The sequence below is a fragment of the Centroberyx affinis genome, unplaced genomic scaffold, assembly GCF_046629955.1.
Source record: "Centroberyx affinis isolate AG114_WGS23_722 - 3 ecotype Tasmania unplaced genomic scaffold, CSIRO-AGI_Caff_v1 ptg003475l_1, whole genome shotgun sequence".
Lineage (NCBI taxonomy): Eukaryota > Metazoa > Chordata > Actinopteri > Beryciformes > Berycidae > Centroberyx > Centroberyx affinis.
The window spans coordinates 479,107-506,494 of record NW_027281435.1 but is presented as its reverse complement, the minus strand read 5'-3'; the positions used below and the strand labels follow the sequence as shown (position 1 = coordinate 506,494).

At 39.2% G+C, this 27,388-nt stretch overlaps 1 protein-coding gene across 1 annotated transcript; it reads left to right on the top strand.

Moving 5' to 3' along the window:
* Positions 1-4,394: 4,394 nt before the first annotated feature.
* msna (moesin a) lies at positions 4,395-24,674 on the top strand. The gene is made up of 13 exons (XM_071539580.1): positions 4,395-4,673; positions 15,651-15,734; positions 16,694-16,789; positions 16,903-17,177; positions 17,969-18,052; positions 18,977-19,123; positions 19,277-19,373; positions 19,501-19,664; positions 20,686-20,816; positions 20,944-21,104; positions 21,276-21,368; positions 22,984-23,214; positions 23,794-24,674. The coding sequence occupies exons 1-13, from the start codon at positions 4,662-4,664 to the stop codon at positions 23,956-23,958; spliced, it is 1,740 nt and encodes a 579-aa protein (XP_071395681.1). The 5' UTR covers positions 4,395-4,661; the 3' UTR covers positions 23,959-24,674.
* The last annotated feature ends 2,714 nt before the right edge of the window (positions 24,675-27,388 follow it).

Sequence of the window (27,388 nt, the reverse complement as noted above, 5' to 3'; positions counted from 1 at the left end):
AGCACAGACTATAACTGTTGGAAAGTTACATGAAAGCAACAGAAATACCTTGGGAACAAAATGACTGCAAATTAGGCCCGGAGGGAAACAACTGATGTAGCTTAGTAGTCTTGGGAGAGGCACATTATAACGTGCTCAATCAATGATGGCAGTATGCAATATTGCATGGAAATGGCAGAGATGGAAAGAGTTATGAAATATTTTACTCAACTAGAAGTACTGCAGAATTAGTCAGTTACCTTTAAATTAGTTATGTAAAAGTAGCTCACCGAGTGCTTTGTTACTTACATGTGAAAATAATTCTGTGCTATATAAGTCATGTCATTGGTGCTCTCCATGTCCAGAAATGCTGGAAAAATGCTTTTTTTTTGCTTTTCAAAAAAAAAGATTTGCAAGGTTTGACTCAAGCTAATGCGTAGAGTAGATTAATTAGGGCTAATTAGACCTAACTACAGGTAACTGCCAAAATAAAGGAAACACTTGTGTATGTACTATGTATATAACACACACACCTAACAAATACTAACCAGCTCGTCCTCCAGACTTCTGCATTGGCGGCTCCACTCATCTCTCTCCATCTTTCGGTCCTTTTCCATCCGAACTCTACCATTCTTGAGTTCTTCAGTGGATTCAAGTTGAAGGACTCTCACTCTCTCTCAAGGCAATGTCGAGCTCAGACATTTTAAGGCTGTTCTGCCATTCAGCCTTCTCCTTCTCCCACTCCATCCTGGCGCTCCCATCCTGGAGCTTGTCAAAGGCTTCCTGCAGAAGGGTTCTCTCCCCTTCACTCTCAGTTAAGGCTGCTTGGAGGTTATCTTATTTTTTTCCACCAAGGGAAGTGTCACCCTCTTGATGACCGCAAAAGCCTTTGATATCTTCTCCTGAGCCTTGGATAGCATTGCAGTGTGCTCATCCAGCTGGCCTGCCTTAAACTCCTTCAAGAGTTTTGTGGCTTCCTTCTCTCTCTGCTCCACCTTTGCTTGTTCCTCCTTGACTTGGGCATATGTCTTGTCCACCACCAGTTTATATTTGTTGAAGATGACTCTTTCTTCCCAAAGCTCCCTTTTATCCTTACCAAACTCCTTCTTGAGCTCCTCAAGCTCCACAAGCCGCTTCTCAAACAATTTACTCCTCTGCTGAAGTTTTATGTTAAGCAGGTTAAACTCCTCCTGAGCCGCCATGTCTGGCAGCTTCCTCTGCTCTTCCACCTGCTCACTCTGCTCCTTACCCTCTTTCATTTTCTCATAAACTCATTGCTCATCTTCCTCTCATTTGTTTCTGCTAAGTCTCTTCTGTTCGTGAGGTTAGTGACTGCTTTGAGCTGCTGATACATTCTAGTGGTCATGCCATAAAGGCTAACGATGTCATAATACTTCCAAAGAACTCTTAACCATACAGCTAGAAGAGTAAAATGTTTTTGTTTTGATTCAAATTACAAAATGTATTTGTCTTTGCAATTTTATGATCTCAAAATATGTTAGATGTTGCCATGAATGAATAGGTGTAGAACTGCCCTCCAGCAACTGCTATAGTAGTATCATAATAACCAAAAATATAGTAAACATTATTTAGGTTCAGGGAACAAATTTTTAGATGTGGTATTTTCTGTCTATCTATCTATCTATCTATCTATCTATCTATCTATCTATCTATCTATCTATCTATCTATCTATCTATCTGTCTGTCTGTCTGTCTGTCTGTCTGTCTGTCTGTCTGTCTGTCTGTCTGTCTGTCTGTCTGTCTATCCTTCTATTAATCTTTTTATATAGATTAATAAATGGATCTACCTCTTATTTGTTTGTTAAACTACCCCCCTTCTCTTTTTTCTTATTTTTTAAAGTGGGGCATATCAGTATACAGTATATTCGGGCTCAAAGAGGTGATCTCAGTCACTTTGAGAGAAGGCTGGCTGTTGGAAGACATTTAGCAGGATCTTCAATGACAAAGACTGCTGGACTTGCTTTTGTTTCATGAGGAACAGGAGCTAAGGTGATGTTGGCACAGAAGACTGTGGGAAGGACATTATCAGCTAGGCGCAGCTGCAGAGGGAAATGTTTGCTCCTCAACTGTGATGGCCATGCAATGTTTTGAGATGCATAGAATAGCAAAGCAGACAAGTAACTCTGAATGAGTTGACTGCAAATGTCAAGCTAGGATACTGAGCAGGCAGTTTCATCAAGAACAGCCAGACAGAGATACTAGGGTTACAGTGCATAAAGCCTTTATTACACAAAAAATGCACTTTTGTGGGTGCGGTACAAAGAAGACATACTTTGGTCTACTGAGCAGTGGAAAAACGTTTGGTTTGATGAGTCATCCTTCACCCTGCTCTCATCAAGCACACCAAAAGAAGTCTACAGGGCTGAGAGCCAGTTTGTTTCTCACGGTGAAGCGTTCTGGTGTCTCTGTTAGGGTGTGGGGTGCATTTTCCTGACACTGAACCCCTTGGAGGGAGAGGTAAATACCAGCAAATATAAAGCCATTCTGAGTGACTGTGGTCAAACTTTAGTGAAGCTTTTCTATCCTGATGGGAGTCTTCCAAGATGAGAATGCCCTCATCCATGGGCACAAGTCCTCACTGAATGGTTTGATAAGCATGAAAACGATGTACACCACATATCATATACCACTAGTTCTCAAAGCAGGGTTCTTGAGAAGGCTTCAGGGGGTCCCCAGCAAAATGAGGAGTAGGTTAATTTCACTATTGTTTAATTCACTAAAAATTATCCCAGTGACAGAATGTATAAGAATGACTGCATGCTGCACTCTCACTCAATCTTCCCATATGGGGGTCCTGGGGATAAAATCTTATCAAATGGGGGTCCATGGCCCTAATGTGTGTCTATTTGGGGGTCTGTGACTTCAAAAGGTTTGGGAACCCCTGCCATATACAGTATGCCATTGCCGTCCCTGTCACCACATCTCAAACTGATTGGGAGTTTCTGGAGCAGTGCTGAGACAGCGTTTTCCACCACCATCATCAAAACACCAATGGTATTTCTTGTGGGAGAATGGTGTCGCCTCTGGCGCATTAAAGCTGTTCTGGTGCCTCGTGGACCATCACACTAGCAAAGCAGTTCATGTTTCCTTTATTTTGGCGATTTGTACTATTATTAACATGTATTTATGATATAATGACATGTAACCGTATGGGTTATTTAACAGACAGAAGCAACTGTGTTTTCATATTTGGTTCAAATCCTCTATATCTCATTCAGCTGCAGTTATCAATGCAGTGTCTGTAATATCTGCCCTAGGGCCTCGATACCAGGACTGGCGCTGCTCTTGTACTCACTTCCCTTATGTCTGAAACAGAAAAAAATACTTCAGCGTCAGAAATCACTGAAATTGATGTCAATAATCAATAGATTTACAGGAGCTGGTCTTGGCATTAGCACAGAGACATACAGTACATGTAGAGTGACAGATGTACATGTGTATAGGCTACATGGAAACCAGGACATTTCACATACAGTGTAAAGGGTCTGTGCAAGATCTACCATAAATAGTTGGCTAGACAACAGCAGAAAGTTACTTACATGTGAAAATAATTCTGTGCTATATAAGTCATGTCATTGGTGCTCTCCATGTCCAGAAATGCCGGAAAAATGCTTTTTTTTTGCTTTTCAAAAAAGTTTTGACTCAAGCTAATGCGTAGAGTAGATTAATTAGGGCTAATTAGACCTAACTACAGGTAACTGCCAAAATAAAGGAAACACTTGTGTATGTACTATGTATATAACACACACACACAGCAGAAAGAGTACATATACTTACTTTTAAATAAAAAACATTGAAGTTGAGGTAAAAGTATAAATATAGGCCTATATAAATATAAATATATAAAGAAGTGTTAGACTAATAATCAATGCAGCAAAGTAGCCTTTTTTCTTAGCCTACCACTTATGATAAACAGAAACTGTTAACAGAGCCGCAGTCTTCATGTAAACAGCTTAATGGAATTATCGCTGTTAAATATGATTATTATCGATTAGGCTACATTTAGCCTAGGCTATTGATTTTTGGCAAATTGACCCTGACAAAAATAATATCGCTATAGTGTCTGCGATGCTCAAAATGCATTTATCTCCTATTGTTTAACTATAGGATTTTCAGTGGTGCTGGATAATTTTCGACCAAATAGCTGCATGCTATTTTGAGGTTTCGCTTATTTGTAGGCCTCCTTCTAAAATGTGTTAGGATCACAGTAGGCCTAGTTATTTTGTAGTCAGCTATGAATGAGTGTGCTGGCAAAGTTTTAGTGGAGAGGCGTGATTGAGAAAGACAAAATGTTCTTCCCTTCAGCCATGTCGGATGAACAGGCTGCAGGCGGAGTCTGCTGCCTCAAAACTCATTTTTAGTCTGGCTCCTGTCATTGGTCTGGGTGTGGTTTTGCAGTCACAGTACCGTTAGCAGGAAATCAAGCTGCAGCCCATTTCACTTTCAGGCGAAACAAAGAAAAAGCAGTCGCCTTGAAACGTTTCATTAGCTAACTACTGAAAACAGCTTGTAGGCAAACTACGACCGGGTCTATTGAAACCAGAGGGCGTTTTATTGGCGCCGTTGTTCTGATGGGAAAAAGTTTTTTCGTGTCTCGTTAATTGGTCTAGCCTACTAACTTTTTTTTTTTTTTTTAAATCAGAACCGGACCGGAAAGAAAGATGCCGAAGACGGTAAGACTGTATTCTTCCTTTCATATCTGAGAGGTCTGTCAGATTCAAATCAATCTCTCTCTCTCTCTCTCTCTCTCTCTCTCTCCCTCTCCCTCTCCCTCTCTCTCTCTCTCTCTCTCAGACCTTATATTCTCATATATTCCTATAGGGACTTAGTGTGTGTCTGTGGTACTCAGTAGCGAGTTTACACTTAAATGGTATCTTTCTTTTCATTTATGGTATCACTAGGCTATAATATTAATATAGGGACGTATAGTGTTGCTGTCATATTTGTCTAGTATCCTCCTAAAATTTATTGTAGGATTGCTATTAGCTATTTTCCGTTAGGTGCGTGCGTGTGCACGCGCGCGCTCGTGTTCATTAAGATTAGTCCTGGTCACTAAATCACTCATTTAGGCTACGTGGATTACTGTGTGATTACCATTGCAGATCCTTTCCCCTCAACTTTGAAATCACATTTGCTGGTTCCATTTTCTAAATCAGCTCCGTTCTGAACGGAAGCCAGGCAGTGTGTGGCCTGCAGTAGCATCAAGCTAGTCCTCCAAATCAAGGCCTCTCTTTCACTGAGGACTAGCCAGCAGGGATTTGAGCTATCATATTGCCCAATTGTGTTCTCCCCAAAGCTTGTGTTTTATGAAATGGTGACATAAATGGGAATATAACTGCCCTTTTAAGTATTATTCACATTCCATATAGAGAAATGAAACTAGTTTGTCCAATCTTGCCCCTGAGCTGTGATACACATCTATAGGCCCAACAAGAACAGTCACTCTGACACTACCTGGGATAAAAGCACTGCTGTGTCAAACTTCAGACAAACATCACGTTAATCCATGAACTCAGTATCTTATTTTTTTTTTCAATGGAGCATCCTCAGATTAGGCGACTGTCTCAGTTGTCTGATTTCTATCTTTGGGAAAGCTGTTATCTCATAATGATGGTACTGTCCCATAAAAAAACGATTTTTTATTTTGGGCAGGGGCCAGGGCTAGTAGCTGGAATTTTGTATTAGCTTGGCTGATGTGAAACTAGGCCAGTTATTTTAGCCCTTTCGGTAATTAAATGCCTTAATATGCCTATAATTTGTACATATCATGAACCCTGACATACCTCATGCACTACAAACAGAATGGCAGATGACAGCCTTCACAAACCCTCTTTCTGTAAAGAAATCCTCTAATCATATCAAAACTTTAAAATGACATCTCAATGACAAATTTAGATGATTGTTGACTAGTGTAAATCATGCTATGGGGGTAATTAATAACTATGAGTTAGTAATTGGTTAGAAGCAATAAATATCCAGAACTCTACCTTAACCGTGCACAGACTTCAATAACCAGTTTGCTCTGGGATAGGATAGCTATCTGAAAATCTGATTCCCTAGTGGAATGTACAGTTAACTTAAGTTTGTTTTGCACTGATATTATGCATGGTATACATCATGGTAAGGGTATGGACACAAAACATGCACACCTACATGTTAGGCAAGAATTACCCATAACAGTGTAATTTATATACCAATCAAGCAATTATGGAAATAACATTAGACTAAATCAGTAACCTATTCTTTAGGGTATTATTTTCTATATTGGTTGTATCATTTTCAAAGTCATTTTCCCTCAATAATTCAATCAAGTGATTTTGGTCATGAATATATAGCACATTACAATTCTGTAAGCTTACTTGTTCAACTGGTTGCAAGTTGACTGTAATAGTCTCAAGTAGGAAGTGTAGCAGCTACTGCAGTAACTGGGTGGAGATGGGCTCCAAAACAAGCACAGTCAGCTCTTGCATTGGGATACTGCAGGGCAAGTGTAACTGTATTGTCGAGGCCTGAGCCTTTGCACAATTAGTCTGTACGTAACAAGGCGACAACCTTAGAAAAGAGGAAATTAGTTGTGGAGAAAGTACATGGCCAAGAGGAAGCAGCACAATTTTCTCAAGCTAAGCAGGGCCCATGGATGGAGAGAGGAGGATGTTTAGTTTGAGAGGATTGTGGAGTATGTTAGGCATCCAGGCTCAGATTCATTATTTGAGCAACCTACGTATGATGTGCTGCCATCTGCCCAAAACATAAACCAAGTCTAGGTGAAGTCCAGTTGTGCCCTCTTTCTTGTTTGCAAAGTTTTCTTGAATGCCTAAATACAGTCTATCCTGACAGGATGCAAAGTTATTCTTTCCCAAGATCATCACACTTGGTGGATGATGATTTCGAAGTCGTTGAAATGCCTGACAGCAGCAGTTGACAGTAAAAAAAAAAAAAAAAAATCTGTAGCTGTTAGGAGAGACCGCTTAATGCATCAAATTGGCTTTATACATTAAGGAGAACAAGACAGGAGGAGACTATTACTGAGTAGGCACAGGTTAGGGCAGCTAGGGGAGGCTAGAGATTGGGAAATGGAAAGCAAACATAAGCCAATAATTCATAATCCCTCCAGAGGTAATCAACAGCAGCCAAAACCCTGGCCTGTTATTGCGGTCCAACACTGGGTCATCTGCCCCCTTCCTAAATCTCACTGCGCCATGTGAAGATGCAGTGGACAAGGCACATGAAAGGAGGAAGCTAGATACACTGACTCAGCAGCAGAAGCTAAACGGTGAGGCTAGACAGCCCACTTTATGCCCCGTGGAAACTGGGTGCCACATCTATTACTAATTTGTTCAGGGAGTGAAGGATTCTTGGTTAAAACAATAGCCTACCGTATGAATTCTCTTCTCTTTGAAATTTTAGTATTTTGACATTTAGGCCCAGCCAGAATGTTTCCAAAGTGTCGATTTTATGCATGCAATGTTAAAATATAGGCCGTAGTTTTAGTTTAGTTTAAGTTTCTCATTCACCTGTTTCTTTGCTCCAGATTCTTTAAATATAGTTTTCATTTTGTTTTTGTTTTAGTTAACTGTAACAACCTTGGTGCTGGTATTTTACAAAAACAATAATTATTCAGAAACTGCCTTTGCTGGACTCCTTTTGGCATTGCTTCAGTTTCCCAAGGAAGTCATGTTGTGACTCAAGGTTTCTGCAGTTACATCAGTTCCTTTCTGGTAATTTCCTCGCCTGCAGCCTTATATGGAGTTTCACATCACAGTCTAGCTCCTCTCCTCTCTGCTTTCCCCAGCATGGCCCTCAGTTGCCATGCAGCACTTAAGGCTGCATTACAACAAATGCAACAAGGTCAGGGTATAGGTGTATGTTTATCTATCTTTATGTTATTTTTCATCCTAAAGGAATTTTACATTCTCATATAGTAGAATTGTGATGCTTAGGCTGTGGTTCGTCTGCTTTGTTAAAGGATAGCCCCAAATGCTCAACACTGGCATGCACAAACACTTCACTCTAAATTGGCCATTTATTTCTCAAGCACTAAACAAACACAAAATTATATCCTCTTTGGTGTTAGTGTTAAAATCTCACTTTTGGATCCCGTTCAAGAGGTCATGTTGATATTTTTCCAATTCAGTGGACTGTATTGCTGAGTGGGCCTTACGACAGCAGCAGTCTAATGCTCTGTCAGTGTCACCATCAAGGTTTCATGTTACTGTGGTGTTTTGCTATTTGCGGGATGAACAATAAAGCTGTTTTGGTGTTAATACAACAGAGACAGGTCTTTACGATAAGTCAGCCTGTTTCCTGCCACAATTGGTCAATAATGTCAATGATATTATTAATACCCTCTCAAAACGTGTATCCATATATACAGAAACAACCTACTATACAAAACTTGAATTTAACTTACCAATATCACCCCATTATGTAGAAATCATGATGGATCTAGTTTTCTGGTTTGGAAGACCAAACTTTTAACAAAGTGTGGCAAAGGAGAAATGGTAAAGTGAAAAAACCCAGAGGTATGCAGGCAGGGGATTAAAGGAATCTGTAGTGCACATAGCACAGCAGATTAACAGTTTGTAAGCTAGAGGTGGCAGACAAACTACAAACTAAACTTTTGGGGTTTTTACACACATGCAGCACATAAATGTTCTATTTGGAGGTTCGGCAAACTAGTTTGAGAAAATCAAACAACTAACAGTAAGTGCTGTGCTACTATTTATTCATTCATTCAATTTATTTTTATATATTTATTCTAGTTATTTATATATTGTGTCTGTGGACTTAAAGCTGCTGTTGAAGCTGGAAACAAAACAATGTTTTTAACGATTTTCAGCTGAAGGTCACACTATAGGATATAACATACCACTACACAAAAATGAATTTGCCTCATTTGGGAAGAGGCAGGGCTGTGCTAAGAACTAGCAGTATGAATACTTATGCGTTTTCTGTCTCTGTATTATGTGTATTTTCAGTATTGTAACATCTGTAGTGCACCAAGGGTGAACTATATGATGAATAGTTCACCAAGGGAACAAAGGAACTTCAATGTAAATTAATTAATTAATGTGTTTTTTGAAGAATTTTTTCAAAATATCCTGAGGAGATTTTTTTTTCTATTTTGCAAAGATATGAATCAAATATTTTTACAGTACAGAATTACAATAGTACCTACAGTATGTGTCATGATAGGTGAATAAATTATGATTTGTTGGTACTTACAGTAAATTGTCTAGCACAACCGTCAAGCCAGCAAGTGCAAACAGTGTACATATAGTAAAAAAAAAAACTATATACAAAGTACATCAGTGGGCCATAGTCAACATAAAGACAAGAGCTGGAGGGGTGTATCAGTGGAAGTGTCCTTTACCAGCAGAGTTTGTGGGATGAAGGTTGTGGCTGGTCTGTGGAGAGAGGCTCTGAATCTGCAGCAGATGGCAACAGTGATAGGCTCTTGGTGCCACAGATTTCCTGGCTGTATTGACTGTTATGGTAACTTTGTCCTCGTTTAAAACTGTGAGTGAGTTACACCAAGAACAAATCACTATGAAAATGTTTTCAAGGAAGGATCTACTAAGAGGAGTACAAACCATTACCACACACCAAACGATGGAAGTTTGGCACTCTTTGGGCCTTGAATTATGCTTGAAACATGGAATTAGCTATATGAATTTTTTTTTTTTTTTTTTTTTTAAGATGAATTAAAAGTAGACAAGCTACCTCCCTGTCTCGCTCTTAAATCTTGTTCGGTCTACAGATATTTTGTTTCATTCTGTTTTACTCAAGACTTTTTTCTATTCTAAAAATAACAACAAGGCTATTTCATGACCTTTGTAATGATAAATGATTAAACTGAGATGGAATATGCTCAGTTTCATTGACTGAAGTTGTAAGCTTGCCATACTTAGTAAAAAATAACTTAAAGTTGGACCAGTGACCATATTAATCAATTACATTGTGCTAAGACATAAAATTTCCTCTAGACATGCTTGACTATCATGAAAATGGGCAATGTTTTTATAGAAATATCCATCAAAAACATGTTGTCATGTTTTTATTTGAATAATTGAAAATGAATGCGCTTTGGCTTTTTTATGTTACAATATTGTACAAACAAAGTGGTCATGGGAAATAACTCTGAATGACCCCTACCCCTGTCTCCGGCCTGGAGAGAGATGCCTCATCCTCTCCATCTTCATCCTCCCCCTTCCTGTCCCCTGGTTTGTTCTCTTCAGCCATAGGCTTTCCGCAACGTAATGTTGAAGTGCATACAGCACACAACAATAGGCTAATCTGGAGGCAGTCAGGATGAGAAGTTAAGTCATTGTTTCTCTGGGCCTAAAATAGTGCACACAGTCCCCCGGAAAATGTATAATCTTGGGTCTAGTAAATCACAGAATAAGTCATTACATATCATCAAAAATTCACCAAGTCTGTGCCCCAGTTTTTCCATAATTTGAACACACAAAATAATAATGCACCTGTTTTGTAAATCAGAATTTTCAATTTATCTGCGTGAAATTTCATTAACACCAGCACAAACATTAAGTGGATCTGATCCTTCATTTCTTTTGCTTGTCATGTCAATTAAGTTGTTGTATATGATCTGTGTGTTGATGTTTCAGGTGAGCTGTGAATCACTGTGGGGTCCCAGGTAGTGCCAGGTAGCGGTAGATTGTCAGTGTGAATTCATAGTTAAGGATCCTTCTTGCTCCTAAAGCCAGTGATCGTCTCGTTTGTCTGCTTGGTTTTGAAATGAAGGTTGTTGCTTTGCTTGGATGACGGGGTGGAAAGGATTGTGGCTGTTGCTGTGCAGTCTGCAAGTTTGATTACATTGACAGATAGCAGCGTTGTTCTATATAGAGTGAACATCACACAGAGGTAACACTTGTGTGGCACCTCTGCTGGTGGGAATGTAGGGGAGCCTACTCTGAAGGCTTGGGTGTGTCAAGTGAGGAAACGATGTACCCAATGAATGTTACTGCTATTAACCCCTTTGTCAAATAGTTTGTACAAGATTTGGTATGTTCAATATTTGTTGAATATTAAGGAAAAGTCCACAAATATATTATGTTTGTTTTATGTTGACCAAGGTGTGTCTAAATGGTACAGAGGAGAGAGTAGACCAACTGTGAGACTGCGTCGGCGTCAATGGGTCTGCAGCGGAGTTAGATCATGTATTTCAAATTGAACCTTTTCCATGATTTTATGTAGTTTCTCTTCCTCTTCTACAAAGGTTGCTTGAGGTGTGCCTCAGGGTTCAATTTTGGGTCCACTTCTCTTCAGTTTGTATGCTTCCCCTTGGCTTTATAATCCAGAAACATGGTACATTGTTATGCCAATGACACACAATTATTTTTGCTGTTAAAATCAAACTGCCCAGCCAGCCTTGTATCTCTCAAGCAGTGCCTCACTGATATCAAGTGCTGGATGTCTCAGACCTTTTTGTGTCTAATGAGAACAAATCTGACATGATACTGTTTGGCCCCTGGACACACAGAGTCGGATTCAGAAGGACCTGGGTGGTCTATCTAGCCTTATGTTGTGATTTTATATCATTTAATGTATATAATTTCATGTCATACTTGTGTTGCACTGAATGAACTGGCTGACAAGGAATGATAGGTTATGTATATAATCCTGTTTCCCTGAAGGAAGGGAATGAAATGCAATCATGGTTTGCTCCTCTGATGTCATGACAAGGTCCTGTGAAGTACAGGATTGAACTCGTGAATGAAAGTGTGTACATGACATAGATATGTGTCATGGGTTGGGCAGGGACGACTTCAACATGTAGAGACAGTGCAGGTTCTGTAAAGGTGTAGCCTAATATCCAATACTGCTGCAGTTCATTTTTCATTTTTGTTCAAAATCCTTATCCAATTTACAGTAATTACAGTACAGTCATTTCAAACACATACTGTACCATGATGAATCCGGTAGTATGGCTTTAATTTATAATGCCAATTTATAAATTATGTAGATGTTCACCATGCAGTGTGTAGCCCAGTTAAATGTAGAACAGATACAGTGGGACAGATCTGTGCCACCAACAATTATTGTCCCTAATTCCATGAGAGCTCGTACAATTATCTTGAAACTTGGTGTTGGAGATGGATAATCATGTGTAATTATGCATTTTTAGATTTGACTACAAATGCCAAATCCATACATTTTGACAAAAATGTGTGAATTTTAAGTTTATTTTTATGTCAATTGCATATAATTTCAGTATTTGGATATGAATTAAATAAAAAAATATATATATAAATTAAATTTTTGGTGGCACAGAATCCACCCACCATATCCATTGTAACTTGGGATAAAAAAAAAAATGCATTGAGAACAACTTCATATCATGTTTTATGGAGTAACGAGTTGACTTCATAAATTAAAGGCCAACTCATACTAAGATAAGATAGCATAAGATAAGATAGTATACAGATACAGCATATTCTTGCTTATATGTACTGCATATTGTTTTTTGTTTTATCATAAAAGTCCCACTTAGGACACAGAGCTGATGATTCGTATAAAAGCAAGCTTCAGGTCATACACATATACAACTTACTGCGTACAATCTATACACATATTCATAGTGTACATTCTATACACTATGAAACTCAAGGAACTCATTTTGTGGCAGTTTTGTATTTGCTAATTTGCTATTTCTTCTTGAAATGCTAATGGTTTAATGCTTCAATTTACAGTTGAATGATGTATAGATAGTTAAAAGTAGAACAGTGTTTGTGCTACAGAATGATTTTAGTGTGAAAGACATTCTGTTAAAAGAATAAGGCATGGAAACATAACACGTGGGCTATCTGAGGCCCTGCTCCTGAGAGGGGTGTTTTGTGCTTGTGCTAATAATAGTGTGTTAAGTGTTGTTGAGTTCTGGCCATGTGAGACACACCCTAACCAGGCAGAAAATGCATGATCCTAGTTCCCTTTTCATGCAACATTAGCCATTTCTGCTCAGGAAAGAAACCGTTTATTTTCCCCTGCATGGTGGTAAAGAACACAACACTCAGCTACACAAATGAAACTATGTTCAACAAAGTTCAGAAATGTCAGATTAAAGGGAGGTACGCCGAGATGACCTTTCGGCGTCTGCGTTGAAGTTTAACGCAGGTCTCACTCCCACCCTAGCTTTACTGTCTGCACTTCTCTGTGCGCTGCTAGCGATGACAGGAAGTGGCAGGGTGGCAAGTGTCCTGAGCAGTAAATGGGGTCCTGCTGACACAAATGGGAAAGAACGCGACTCTAATCAGCCCCACAACTGGGAAATAATGCATACCATTGTGGCTCGGGCCAGGCGTGGGCCTCAGCCTGCACAGTTATTTCCCAACAGACATGCATGCTGATGTTTTTGTCATCTCTGAGAGGACAGAGAAAATGAGAAATGGCTGCATGGTGAGTCAGTTTACAAAGTGTAGGATTAAATTATTCTCTGGGCGACCTCAGTGAGGGGGATGTTGAGATTAAATAAATACATAAATGTATACAAGTTTTTAACATGCAGTTACCTCTAGAATTCTGCAATCCATAGACATCAACAAAGTCCTGAAATCTCACTGCTCTTCTAGCCAAGGCACAACCTCATTGCATTTGAATGTAACACAGCTGCCGAATACATTGTGTTCATAGTCACTTTACTTTGCAATGCATGGCTGGCTGAAGAACCACCTGTAAAGAAGTGTCTTAAAAACATGCAAAGAAGTGTGTTACCTAAAGAGGAATCGAACCTGCTTCAGGAAATTTGTTCAAATGAACTTCTGCTGCAGCTAGTGTGCTGAGCAGAAATAAAGACTGACAGGTTGCCTGATGCATGGCAGGATGTAGGCGACTCTCAAGAGGCTCAGTGTTTAGCAGCGCTGCCTCACAAGGCCCAGCCGCCAGAGGATGTGGTTACTTCCTGTAGATAAGTTCTATATTGAGACAGAGTCAGATTGGCATGCTTTCTGCACATCATGTTGTATCAAGAGACGTGATCATTCTTGTTCTCTCCTTACATCAAAATTACATTTTTCATAATACTGCGATGATTCAGTTTGGGCCTGATTCAGGCTGTAAGCTACATGGTTTTCCCGCGGTTTGTGATTCGCATGTTCATGCTCTTCCTATTCAGACATGACCTATTCAACGTGCGCGCGCTGAGGATTGTGGGCGTGCCGTCACTTGTGCACGAGTTTATTCAAAACCTCGACCTCTTTGTCCTTCCCATCAGCGTGGTGGAAAATCAGGCCATGGACTTTTTGCCTTTTCATGTCTTTGTGCTAAGGCATTTAAATACTCTGCGTCTTTAATTCAGTTTTGTTTACGACAAGTGTGCACAAAGATTGAATCGGAATGCCATTGGGACATGAATTGGATAAAAAAAACAATAAAATATATCTTAAAAAATGATTTAAGTAATCCATTTTTGCTTATAAGAAATCACTGAAAGATTTTTTTATATAAAAAAAATGTTTTATCTCAACGCCTTGATGGTCACATGCATATAGTTGATTTATTTTTAACGTTATTGATAACATTATAATTGAGACAAGCTATTCAGCAATTCAGAATCTGCAATGTACCAGCAATCACAGCTTAAAGTCATAGCTGGCCATAAATCCCTACCTTCCTATGGCTCTGCTGTAGTGGATGTGGCACTGAATCCAACTCCAGACATTTTTTCACTGTGAAATTTATTGTCAGAGCTTTTGATACAAAGGCCGGACGCATGTTGCAGGTAGACATGAGTTTCCATGTATTTTGAGGCTATAAAAGATTTAGGTAATGCTGAATTTAGTGCAAACACTTAAGTAAAGCAGGCCTTTGTTTTTTTTTATGGGTCAAGGAAGTTCCAAAAAGCTCATTTTCCATCTACAAGTTAAACTCTTCAAGAACATATGTGAATAAACCCAAAGTTTAGAAGGTTTTTAAAAGCCTTCCCAGTCTATCTATTAAGAAGGTTCTTTTACCTGCTCTCAATGTGAACTGCTTTTGGTTTCTTGCATATTCTGTGAAATAAAGAACCATACTCAAGTTCTGAAATAAAATGTTGGACAAGACATGCAAGTGTTGTGAATGTTATGAAACTATCCCTCTTGAGGCTTGCTGCAGTAATACAGGATACATCAGAAATGCAAGTGTTTGATATTGAATAAAAGCCTCTCTCTCATAGTAACAGCCATTGTGTTGCAATGCATGATGCGTGTGCAGCATCATCCATATAAGGGCATAGTCCTACCCATAACTACCCATATATGGTGTTTTGCCTAACACCAGTGTTGACTGTAGCTTAGGAGGGCTTTGTTTTGTTTGAGGTGTTTATGTGGAGTTAAATCGTTTGGAAAAAGGGGTAAATTCTGAAAATCCACCCAAAACAGAATTTAACACTTTGTTTCAATGATCTTGGAAAGCAGAAAGAAGTGAACATAAATACCGGTCTTTTCTAAGGAGCCAGTATTCTCTTGATCATGCCAAGAATAATAATGAAGCTTTTCTTTTAGCAGGGAATGGGAGACTGACTTTGACACAGTGATTGTACAGAGGGATTTTAGGGAGATATTTTCCCTTTAAATTGACAAATCATCTTGCAGTCATGTTGCATCTTGTTTGTGTCTGTCTTGCTCATTCTTCCAATTTGCTCTCTTCCACAGATCAGTGTGAGAGTGACCACAATGGATGCTGAACTGGAGTTTGCCATTCAGCCCAATACAACAGGAAAGCAACTCTTTGACCAGGTATGAGGAATTTCTGTCCGTCTAGCTATCTAATGTTTTCATCATCAGTGCCATACATCATGTGCTCATGTGGAAACCGTTTTATAGCACAGTCTAGCTGTTCTATTCAGTGAGACAACTGGTCTTTAAGTTTGGAAATTAATTTTCCCACCCTCAGTCATACTTGGTTTCATAGTGAAATTATTTGCAATGCATTATGGTTGAGCTTCAGACATAGGAATTAAAGGATCATTCATGTTTATTTGTTGGTTTTTTTGTGTGTTTTTCATGTGATATTCAGCTTGAGAGTAGTGTTAAGAAGTGCACCAAACTATTAAGAAGTTACTGTCAAATTTATGCATAATATGGGATTCCCCTTCTGACCACAACAGGAAAGGGAGTGGGGGAGTGGAGGGGGTCACTGGTCCACTGTGTATTTAAAGCACCACCACTTTTTGAATTGTTACAGCATGGACAATTTTAGATTACAAAAGAGCAAGGTTAAGTAAAGGTGCCTCTAATATATACTGCTTCATAATAAACAAACAAATGATTTACTTGGGCATTGAATCAAGTTTAGAAAAAACTTGTTTTTGTCACTTTTGATCTCTGCCCCCATCTTCTGTCTGTCTTCATAAATACACTTTTTTTTTTTTGATCACATGTGATGTTCATGGAGGCTATGACAGCAGTTTGTCTTAAGAAAGTACTTTTTTTTATTTTCTGAGTTCTCAAAAGTAATTGCCTCTTAAGTTTGTTTGTGTGTTAGATGTATGGTTTTTGGCCTTGGTTCTCAAGCAGCGGAAGTGAGTAAGTGAAGAAAAAAACACCAGAAGAAAGCATGACGAATATGGTTCCCCAAGACAGCTGTTGTCTGTGCTTCACTGTTCATGGATCTCCTATGGCTCTAAGTGTGCTAATGTTCTGGCCAAGTGAAGAAGCACATTAACATTATATTCCAACTTCTATGTCATTTTAAGGTTGTTAAGACAATTGGATTGCGGGAGGTGTGGTACTTTGGACTCCAGTACCAGGATACAAAGGGTTTCTCTACATGGCTCAAGCTCAATAAGAAAGTGAGTTCTTTAATATTTTGCTTCACAAAAAATGTCCAATACACCCTTTTTGCTACTGTGTGGAACTACAACCTCTACAACCTACCTCTCACCTGTGTCACATTTCACTTCAGGTAACAGCCCAGGACGTGAGGAAGGAGAGCCCGCTGCTGTTTAAGTTTCGTGCCAAGTTCTTCCCTGAGGATGTGTCAGAGGAGCTGATCCAGGAGGCCACGCAGCGGCTGTTCTTCCTGCAGGTGAAGGAGGGCATCTTAAATGATGACATCTACTGCCCTCCAGAGACGGCAGTCCTCTTGGCCTCCTACGCAGTGCAGGCCAAGTATGCCGACTACAACAAGGACGTCCACACACCAGGATACCTGTCCAGTGACAAGCTGCTCCCTCAGAGGTGAAGCCCCTTTCTGTCACCTTCTAGTCTCGCTCTGTTCCTGCTCTATAGGCTATGTGTCCCAAACAAGCACAATTATTTTCAATAGATAATGATATTGTTGAAAATGCCAACTGGAATCAAAGTACATAAGGCCCTTCTCACCGGGTACTGTTAACTGTAACTACTGTATGGCTGTAGATATATAGCAGAGCTAGTGGGCATTCTCTTTACATAGAAAACTTAAACCTTCTAAATGTATTATGTATTATTTAGAGTCACTGATCTAGTCATGAATGGTCTGTAGCAACTGATAATAACTGCCAGAAAATGTAATATCTTGTCATAATGTAATAAAATAGCCCTCTAAATGGCTTGAATATGTAACAAAGCCTGTTAATGTAATAAAGTGATAATGTTGAAACCTGAAACTGTTACTTCATAAGGGGAGTAACATATTCTAACTGATGATGTAATAATAAATGTTGACTCATGACTCAAATTGTAATTACATTTAGTAATTATTACATTATTAATCAATATTTTTATTACATCATCAGTTACACATTTTTACACCCCTTATGAAGTAACAATTGCTGGTTAATGCCATAATGTGATGTTACTACATTATCTAGCAGTTTATTATAGTAACAGTTTTTGTTTTGGTTTAGGGACATTTTATTACATTTTGATAGGTTATTATTACATTATCTGCCAATAGTTATAATCAGATAGATACTGTCCTTCAGCCAATAATTTGTTATGAGCCATTTTTCTCTGTATGACATCTTACACTGATCTCATGTTCTCAGAGTGCTGGACCAGCATAAACTCAACAAGGAGCAGTGGGAGGAGAGGATTCAAGTGTGGCATGAAGAACACAAGGGCATGCTGAGGTGACCATGCATACACACATGTGCTCACACACACACACACACACACACACACACACACACACACTCTTTGCCCCCTTGCCTTTCAACAAGTGCATAGTCAAGAGGACCTTTTACACACTTACCCCAAAATAGCTGCTGAAATGTGTTCATTCAGGAGATTACTGTGCAACAGTATGATGAAGGATGCATCTATACAATATGTCAGTAATCACACAACACAGGAAATTCCTCTTTAAGAAAACAGCATGTGCCTACACAGGGGATATCTTCTGGATACTCTCTTGTAAAAAAGTAAAACTTAGCTGTAGCATCTCCAGCATCAGAATGCAGTCCACCTGTGGTGTTGTTTCATCAACAGCACCGACACTGTTGACCTCCATGTCCCCTGGTCAGATTCTACCTCACTGATACTGTATGTCCCCTGAACATTTTCTCACAGTCTCCTCGTCGGTATCGCCACTGGTACCCGAAGGTTTTGTGCAAAATGTGGGTCATATGCTAACTCTCACTACCTTGAAAATTAGTAGAATAAACCTTCCTCTTCATTTTCTTTTCTTTCCAAGGCTTGTTTTCAGTTGTGTTGCTGCGGAGTGCATTTCACATGTCCTTTCCCAGCTGGGACATGCCACCTTGAACTGTTATCTGATTAGTTCTGTCCTCCAGCCTGCTATTTGCCCACATAGGGGAGCATCAGATGGGGGTCATGCTGTATGATGTTGTTGTTGGGATGGGGGAGCAGGATGTAGCAGGATGTAGACTATATTGAGCTTCACCTCTAAACCAACAGAGAAGCTGTTAGGATAAAGCCTATGTGAAATAATAACAGTAGCTGTGACCATAACTGTATTTGTATTAACAGCCAAATCTCTCTAACACGGCCTCTTATTTATCAATCTCTATGGACACAACTTGTTATTCTTGCAGAGAGGAATCCATGATGGAGTATCTGAAGATTGCTCAAGATCTTGAGATGTACGGAGTCAACTACTTCAGCATAAAGAACAAGAAAGGATCAGAACTTTGGTTGGGAGTGGATGCCTTGGGACTCAACATTTATGAACAGAATGACAAGTGAGTGATTCCACAATTATCTAATTATTGAAATTGCCATAGTGTACATGCTCAGCATAATCAAGTTTGGTATTGGTCACTAAATTCATCGGCCTATTACTAACATGCAATGCGGCTGACCCAATGTTTTTGTTTTTGCATTGTCCTCAACAGAATGACACCCAAAATTGGATTTCCTTGGAGTGAAATAAGGAACATTTCCTTCAATGACAAGAAGTTTGTCATTAAACCAATTGACAAGAAAGCACCTGTATGTTAACCCTTAATAACTAATAGTCATCCTGTAAACAGTCACCTATTAATACTATTGTGAAATCATCTGCATTTATCAGTCTATGTATCACTTCTGAAAGAAACCTCTAATGTTGCTGTTGTAGGACTTTGTATTCTATGCTCCAAGACTGCGCATCAACAAGCGCATCCTGGCGCTGTGCATGGGTAACCATGAGCTGTACATGCGCCGCCGCAAACCTGACACCATTGAAGTGCAGCAGATGAAGGCTCAGGCTCGGGAGGAGAAGAATCACAAGAAGATGGAGAGGCAAGTGTTGTAAGCCCATGTCAGAAAAATGAATGAACACTTTACATTATAATTGCAATTCTATAACTGCCTTTTTACCTCATTCTATTATACCATACATCTATTTGACAATTTATGGCAAAAAAAGAGCGAAAAAAAAGTATTTTATTGTAATTTTATATCAAAATCTCATTACTTTTACTTCCTGAAAAGTCGTAACATTGTGTGCCAGGTGTACATAAAAATGACAACCAATAAAACCATCACAGATTTTTGAACAATCCCGACCCTGCCATCAAATGAAACTGCCTTTCTCTCCCTGACTGATATCCCATTGGTTTACACTTCTGAATTATCCCTCCTCGCGTTATGCCCCGCCCCAATATCCTGTTTCAACAGGAAATACATCACATTAAGGAAGCAAGATGCTCACACTGCGGTTTCCTTGTGACTTTCAGTTTAAAAGGTCAGTTAGTATTGCTCACAAAGAGCCACTGGTATGACAGGAAATGTCTTACCACATGTTCTTATCATGTAAACATCGTAACATGTTAGTGTGACATATCGTCATACTGGGGCAGGGTGACCTGGCTTCAAAAGAAACCATCATGCAACATGTGGGTCACAGTTTGGTTCTTTGTGACAACCAGTGTCAAAATGTCTTGAGCAAGACACTGAACCCGGGGGCTCAGGAGGTAGAGCAGGTCGTCCACTAATCAGAAGGTACAAGATACTGAACCCCGAATTGCTCCCATCGGTGTATGAATGGGTGAATGTAGGCACGTGTTGTAGGGCGCTTTGGATAAAAGCGCTATATAATGCAGTCCATTTACCATTGTGTGAATGTAGGCATGTTGTAAATGCAGTCCATTTACCAACCCCTGCATTGTTGATCAGTTGCTCTAAATTACAAAAAATAATCTTGAGGAGTTTAAGGATTGCCTTTTACTTAACAAAGACAGTCTCATCATGCAAAAAACTTAACTGCTCTAATATATCTTGTGCCAATATATCTTGTGCCAATATATCTATTTCCAATCAGGGCTTTGCTGGAGAATGAAAAGAGGAAAAGAGAGCTTGCAGAAAAGGAAAAGGAGAAGATTGAAAAGGAAAAGGAGGAATTGATGGAGCGATTAAAACAGATCGAGGAGCAGACAAAAAAAGCCCAACAAGGTGGGTAACCTCCTATCAACATTCAACACAGGCTCGTTTTGTCACTGTAAAGAATGAGGATAATAATTTTTATCACGACATGGCTTGTCTTTTGCACTTATGCATCTGTGTGAATGTGTCTGTGCAGAGTTGGAGGAGCAGACACAGAAGGCTCTGGAGCTGGAGCAGGAGAGGAAGCGTGCTCAGGAGGAGGCTGAACGTCTGGAGAACGATCTCAAGAGTGCCGAGGATGCCAAGATGACACTGCTGCAACAGTCTCAGAACCAGATGAAGAACCAAGAGCACCTGGTCAGTTACGCCCATTCACACCACAAAAAAAGAATTTTCTTTTTTATCAATAACGGATGTCTAATTATAGGCGTTGAAACTGAAACAATAATGCAGAAGTGTGGGTTTGCTGTCTGATCTTTCAACCAAACGTCATATTATGGAAATGAAAAGAAAATGTTGTTTCTGCAGGCCACAGAGTTGGCGGATCTGACCTCAAAAATTTCCTTACTGGAGGATGCCAAGAAGAAGAAGGAAGATGAGGCTAACGAGTGGCAACAGAAGGTGCGGTCTGAGCTACTGCTTTTCATATAATACTCTAATCGTCTCACTTTGATTGCAGTAACAGTCAGAGGTAATTAATATTATCAAACAAAGGTGCTCAAGCAGATTGCGCTCAACTTTAGAAGAGATCATATGAAATAATAGCATTTTGTATGTTGAAAAACAGTTGCTTAACTGTGCAGTGTGCTTGTGTGTGCGCGTCTGTGCGTGTGTGTGTGTGTGCGTCTGTGCGTCTGTGTGTGTGTGTGTGTGTGTGTGCATGAAAAATTGAAGAAATATGTCCAATGCCATCAGGAATTTGATCTACAGGGTCTCACCTACAAATACTGTTTACCTTGTTTTCTGCTTGTTAACAACAGATTTATAAGCACATTGTACATGTGTACTTCAATGTGAAATGAACAGGAAACAAGCTAAACGTCATTTCCGGCTGGTACTCTACTGGTCAAGTAGCTCCTCCCAGGACAGAGAGAGAAAGGACATTCCTGGCCTTGTGTGTGTGTGTGTGTTTTTGGGGGAGGGGTGAAGGCTTAGAGCTCGCCTCTTGTCTTTTTTGGTAAAAACCATGTGTGCCAACCCAACCCCCTTAACTCTGGGCAGTGTGACTCATGCTGTTTGGAGTGGCCGCTGTCTTTGTGCGAGGGAAATCCTGTTCAACTCTTTTGCCCCATTGTGATTTTCTGGCCTGTGAAAGAATGCGGTGCTAACTGGGGGTTTCTTCATGTCGCGTAATTTTGACATTCCAGTCCTACTCATAACTGGCTCTTATCCATAGCAGCTTATAGTAAGTGCAAACTGGCTCTGTAAACATTTATACACACCCAACATTACAAGAATCCAAGCAGTAAATAAGTAGTAGACACAGTAAAACAAGGCAAAGGATACAAGGGCTAAAGCTGACAAGTGGGAAAATACAATACTTGGCCCTTAATGGAGCCTTAATGGAGCCATTTCCTTTTACTATACTCAATGGCTTTGATTCCTGTTCCTTTTACTGCAGCACTGGTGGTTTGTGTAAACACATATTCATACGTTTCATGCTTTATGGCTGCAGTGGATTGTCTGTGTATTCAATAGACTTATTAAATTTGCATTTAAGATGTCTACAGTAACGTAAATTATGTTGCAAAAGCCGATAGAGATAGCTTTTATTGCCTTTTTTTTTCATAAAATGTATATTCAGTCTTTTGAGGTACACCTACTCCATAGACTTGCACTGTACTTTAGACAAATTCTATTCAACTTACTATACTTGTAACCTGCATTATACCATGTGATTTACAAGCCATGTGATTTATTAAATTGATCACAGTTTCACTGTACAAAACAATAAACAGGATCCAGTATGCCAGCATGCACTTAAGAATTTTCAATGCCTCTATTGCAGCGGTGTCAAAGTGAAATTTATATATAAAGTGCTATTAACAAAAGTAGTGCTTGGTTAATAGTGCTTGGTTAATAGCCAAAAGAGTTCAAGTCTGTTTTGTAAGAATAGTGGGCTAGCTTGTGATGCTACTTTAGCTGTTTGTGCTTTGTTAATGTCATGTTTGCCCTTTTATCTGCTGCTTGTCAGTTTGACTCCGCATCACCTCATTAACGCTGTGTACTCCCTCAGGCTGCCATGGTGCAGGATGACCTGGAGAAGACCAAAGACCAGCTTAAAAGCAAAGTGATGGCGGCTCACGTGCAAGAGCCTGTGAACGCGGAGAACGAGCACGACGAGAACGATGAGAGCAGCGCCGAGGCCAGCGCCGAGCTCTCAGCCGCCGCCACGTACATGGACCGCAGCGAGGAGGAGCGCATGACCGAGGCCGAGAAGAACGAGCGCGTGCAGAAACATCTACTCGTGAGTCCTTCTTCAGATCTGGATATGATGCAAGAAGCGTTTGCTTGATTGAAGGAGTAGGAATTTGACATTATTTTAGGCTGATTATTATAGGCTGATTACAAGATTTAATGGATCAGTCAGTCAAATATTGGATTGATAGATTGGAAGTTAATTTTCAAAATGAAGGCATAACAAATACGGCCTAAATTACCACTCTATTGTTTTCAAGCAGCAGTATGTAGATATCAGTTCCATAGCAGCTTAATTATCATGCAAGATAAACAATCCAAGTAAAAGCCATTATCCCTTATTGATTTCCCTTATTATATCTATACTAATCACAAAGGACGAGATGTAGATAAAGAGAAGCAGACAGGTTAGAGAAGGATGTTTTTAAGCTAAGTTGAGACAATTGAGATGTGGATTGTGCAAAAGGGGCTGCAACTCCAATATATTCCAATATCAGGAAGATATCCCTAATATTTTGTACATTCAGCATATCTATAAATAAGGAGAATGAGTCTCATCAGCTTTTCCTGGAGTGCCTGTTTATTGGTATGAGTTTTATATTAATGCTTTTGTTCACTGTGTTGCCAGGCTTTAAGCTCAGAGTTGGCCAACGCTCGGGACGAGACCAAGAAAACGGCGAACGACATGATCCACGCAGAAAACGTGCGAGCCGGACGGGACAAGTACAAGACCCTTAGACAGATCCGGTCAGGCAACACCAAACAGCGCATAGATGAGTTTGAATGTATGTGATGTGTGATGTGTCCGCTCACCGATGCAAAAGCCCACACACCGAGACCATTCCGCCTAGACTGCAGTCCTGCCTCACACAAGCTATGTGCTTTGTACCCAAATAAATCAGATCCGCAACATGAAATGGCTGAAGAAGCACAGCACAATGTACAAGTATGGATCTGGAAAATTCCATATCATGTAATCATTCCTAATTCTGAACTTAGGTGAGTCACTGGTTGAAAAGGGACATATTTTAGTAGTACATTACGTAGCGTATTATTAGCAGGCTCATGACACATGAAAGAAGCATTTAGAACTTCATCACATTTATGTCACATTTATGTAACATGACTTCGTAGAGAATTTCAAAATAAAAGGCTCCTGGACCAATCCAATTTCAATTTTAAAAATGTGCCTTTAGCAAAGTTTCTGCTGGACATATCCAACCGTGGCGGCCTTTCACGGCAAGGTTGATTTTTCAGAGACAATAATAATTCTGCCATGATGCCATGTCTTTACTTCCAGCCCAAATGCATTGTAATCTACATAAGCAAATACATGTAATATGACTCTGGAGTGTCTGTGTGGAGCATTAATGGAGCATTCTTTCTTGCAATCTGTAGAGACAATTTCACTTTTCTTTTCATTTTGACTGTATTCAAAATCTTTCAACTGTCACCAATCATATTTTACCCGACTCACAAGGAGATATTAAAGATCAATTTAATTTAGAACATCTTTTTGTCTGTTTTTGCATGCCTAAACATCTACAGATCAGTTTGCTTCGCTCTTTCTCAGTCAGATTTTGCTGTTACTGCTCACACTGAAATTAATTCCCTTTCAAATTTGAATACATATATCCTGAACACCATTTTTGTGAAGAAGCTGTAAACCAAATCAACTTGACAGCATGACAAAAGTGTAGAGTGTAAACATCTAAACACAACAAACACACACAAGCTCCCTCTCATGCTAGTTATTTCAAATAAAAATAAATAAATTGTAGGCTACATCTTGCCAATATTTATTTTTTCTTTTCAAGCAACTGTTGCAACTTTGTTTTCCAAGCCAATTGGAAGTTGTGATAAAATACAAAGATTTGGCAACTTACCTGAAAAGACATAAAGGCGTCTTCATTCTAAATGGCTGTTGTTCTTTGTTTGATTGAAATCTACTGTAATGAAAATAACTCATATCAGCTCATCTCACTCACTAACAGTTAAATATATGTGCACATCTTGCAACACACTAATCACAATCACAAATTCCTAGATTTTAATAATTGTTTTGGTATTTGGTAATTCAGACATATTTCCCCAACATTAATATTCATTTTACATGCAGGTAATGCATCCATTTACATTTACCTGCAGAATTCACCATACAAGTACGTATATTACACTGTATTAATTGGCTTCTCATACATACACACACAAAACATTTTTGCACTGCCCAATATCCACAAGAGATTCTCTCCCTGAAAGAAATAGATGAAATACCATCAATTATTTTAGAATGAGAGGAAATTGGAGGGAGCACCAATGCCAGATATTACAGTAACTGGCCTTAAACTGCTACTTCTCTTCTGAGAGCTGTGGTCACTTTCATCCCTCCTGTGGCACATCTGCTGGGGGAAAGGACATTGGTAAAGGGAGTAGTAAACTAGTAATATATAAGGAATATTACTTCATTGTTCCCACAGGGGGAAATAATTTTGTCAGCACCATGAATATACAAAGGAGACAAAACAAAGCACAATGTGGACACTTCTCATGTAGACACAACAGAAGACATCAGTAACATAAAGAAACATACAAAGCATAGTGGCACTAAGACACTTTGAACCTCTGGAGACTTTTTGAGTTTAAGTTTCAACTTTAAACATCTTGCTGCTATAAAGCTGTCGTGTGAATCTACTGGCACATTCAATTGAACAATAATTTGGGCAAAGCAACTTATTTTGAGATCTTATATTTAATGATTTTACATAAATGTGGCATTTGTATTGAAGCTACTACTGTATTAATTCTTGACTTTGTGGAAAACATCATGAGCCTGTTAATGGATATGGCGTCTCATTCGCATTGTAACGGTTTAAAGCAAAATAGAAAATAAAAAAAAAATAGAAATCATATATTTGATTCCAGGATCTTGGACAGTTAATTCTACATTTATGTATGTGGACATTTCTTTCCCTCTGATCTGTGATGTTATTACCTAACACTTTATGATAATGGATAGCAGACTGACTTTGAACACTGTTGCAGCATTGAGGTTCATTTTCTGGGGATATAAGTACATTTTATCCATATAAACTGTCAGCCTCACTATAATATGAAGCTTATTCAGCTGTAAATCAAATAAACAACATGACAGCTTCCTGTCAGTTGTCAGTGGAGGAGCTCCAGGAAGTGTCAGTTGACGGCATCACAGATCGAAGTCCCGGTTATCAGAAATATAACTTCTGAAGAGATTTGCTTAATCTTTCAGTGGTGTGTCCAGATGAGATCTGATTGGCTCCCTCAGGGGACATATCCCAGAAATGCAGAGTCATGATTGGTTGAGGGTTTGGATTACTGTGAGGCTTCAGAAGAACTATGTTGTCCAAATGCATTAATATTTTGCAATATGTTTGGGTAAGAAAAGTTATTACGAGCGCATCCATTGTAAAAGATATAGGTTTCATAAACAAAGTAAATTTCATCATTAGTTTGGTATTTATGACTGTAGAGTTTTTAGTCAGTTCAGAAACATGAGAATGTTTCTGATCTAACTTATGCAGAGATAAAGACAAAGGTGCAACATAGATATAGGTTTTTACATTTGAAGTAGCCCTTTCTAAATTAGGCTAACTACATCATTCAGCTACATGAGAAGTTGAATGAAACACATGGTTACCATGGTGATCCTGCTGTGTGGGGGAAGTCATGTTTGATTTGAGGATGGGGGTTGAGGGTGGCTGGAGTCTAAACAAACATTCAATTCCTGGACATGCCACTGTTACATTCACAAATACTGATTCAGTTGAATGTCATAGGCATTTTGAGGTGGATTTTCCCTTCAATTTTAGTCTAGTTTCATCCCTATCTTTTTATTTTGGATCATAAGTGAGGAATGTTGATTGATAATATATAATCGAGTACAAAATATGTAGCATTGATGTAGCCCACAGAGTGAAGATGTTTTAGAGCAATCCAACACAGGACAAGGAATGAAAGTGTAATAGCTGGTCACATTTTAGGTGAAGTTAGTCTTACGAAGGTGAACAAAGTGAACTGTAAAGGTGAAAGTTGTATTCTGATCTTAAATGTTCAAGGATGTTTGTCTCCATGGAAGAAAACATCTTTTTCAGAAAATCATGATAGTATTTCTTGCACAAAATTAGATGATTACATTAAACATGCGCTGGAAAAACACAGTTTACCTTTACAAAATTAGTCAAAATAGA

Excerpts from the sequence above, each read along its gene's own strand:
- msna (XM_071539580.1), top strand. Across the intron at positions 16,790-16,902 it reads GGCTCAAGCTCAATAAGAAA|GTAACAGCCCAGGACGTGAG; the intron begins GTGAGTTCTTTA and ends ATTTCACTTCAG. Across the intron at positions 23,215-23,793 it reads GCGTGCAGAAACATCTACTC|GCTTTAAGCTCAGAGTTGGC; the intron begins GTGAGTCCTTCT and ends CTGTGTTGCCAG.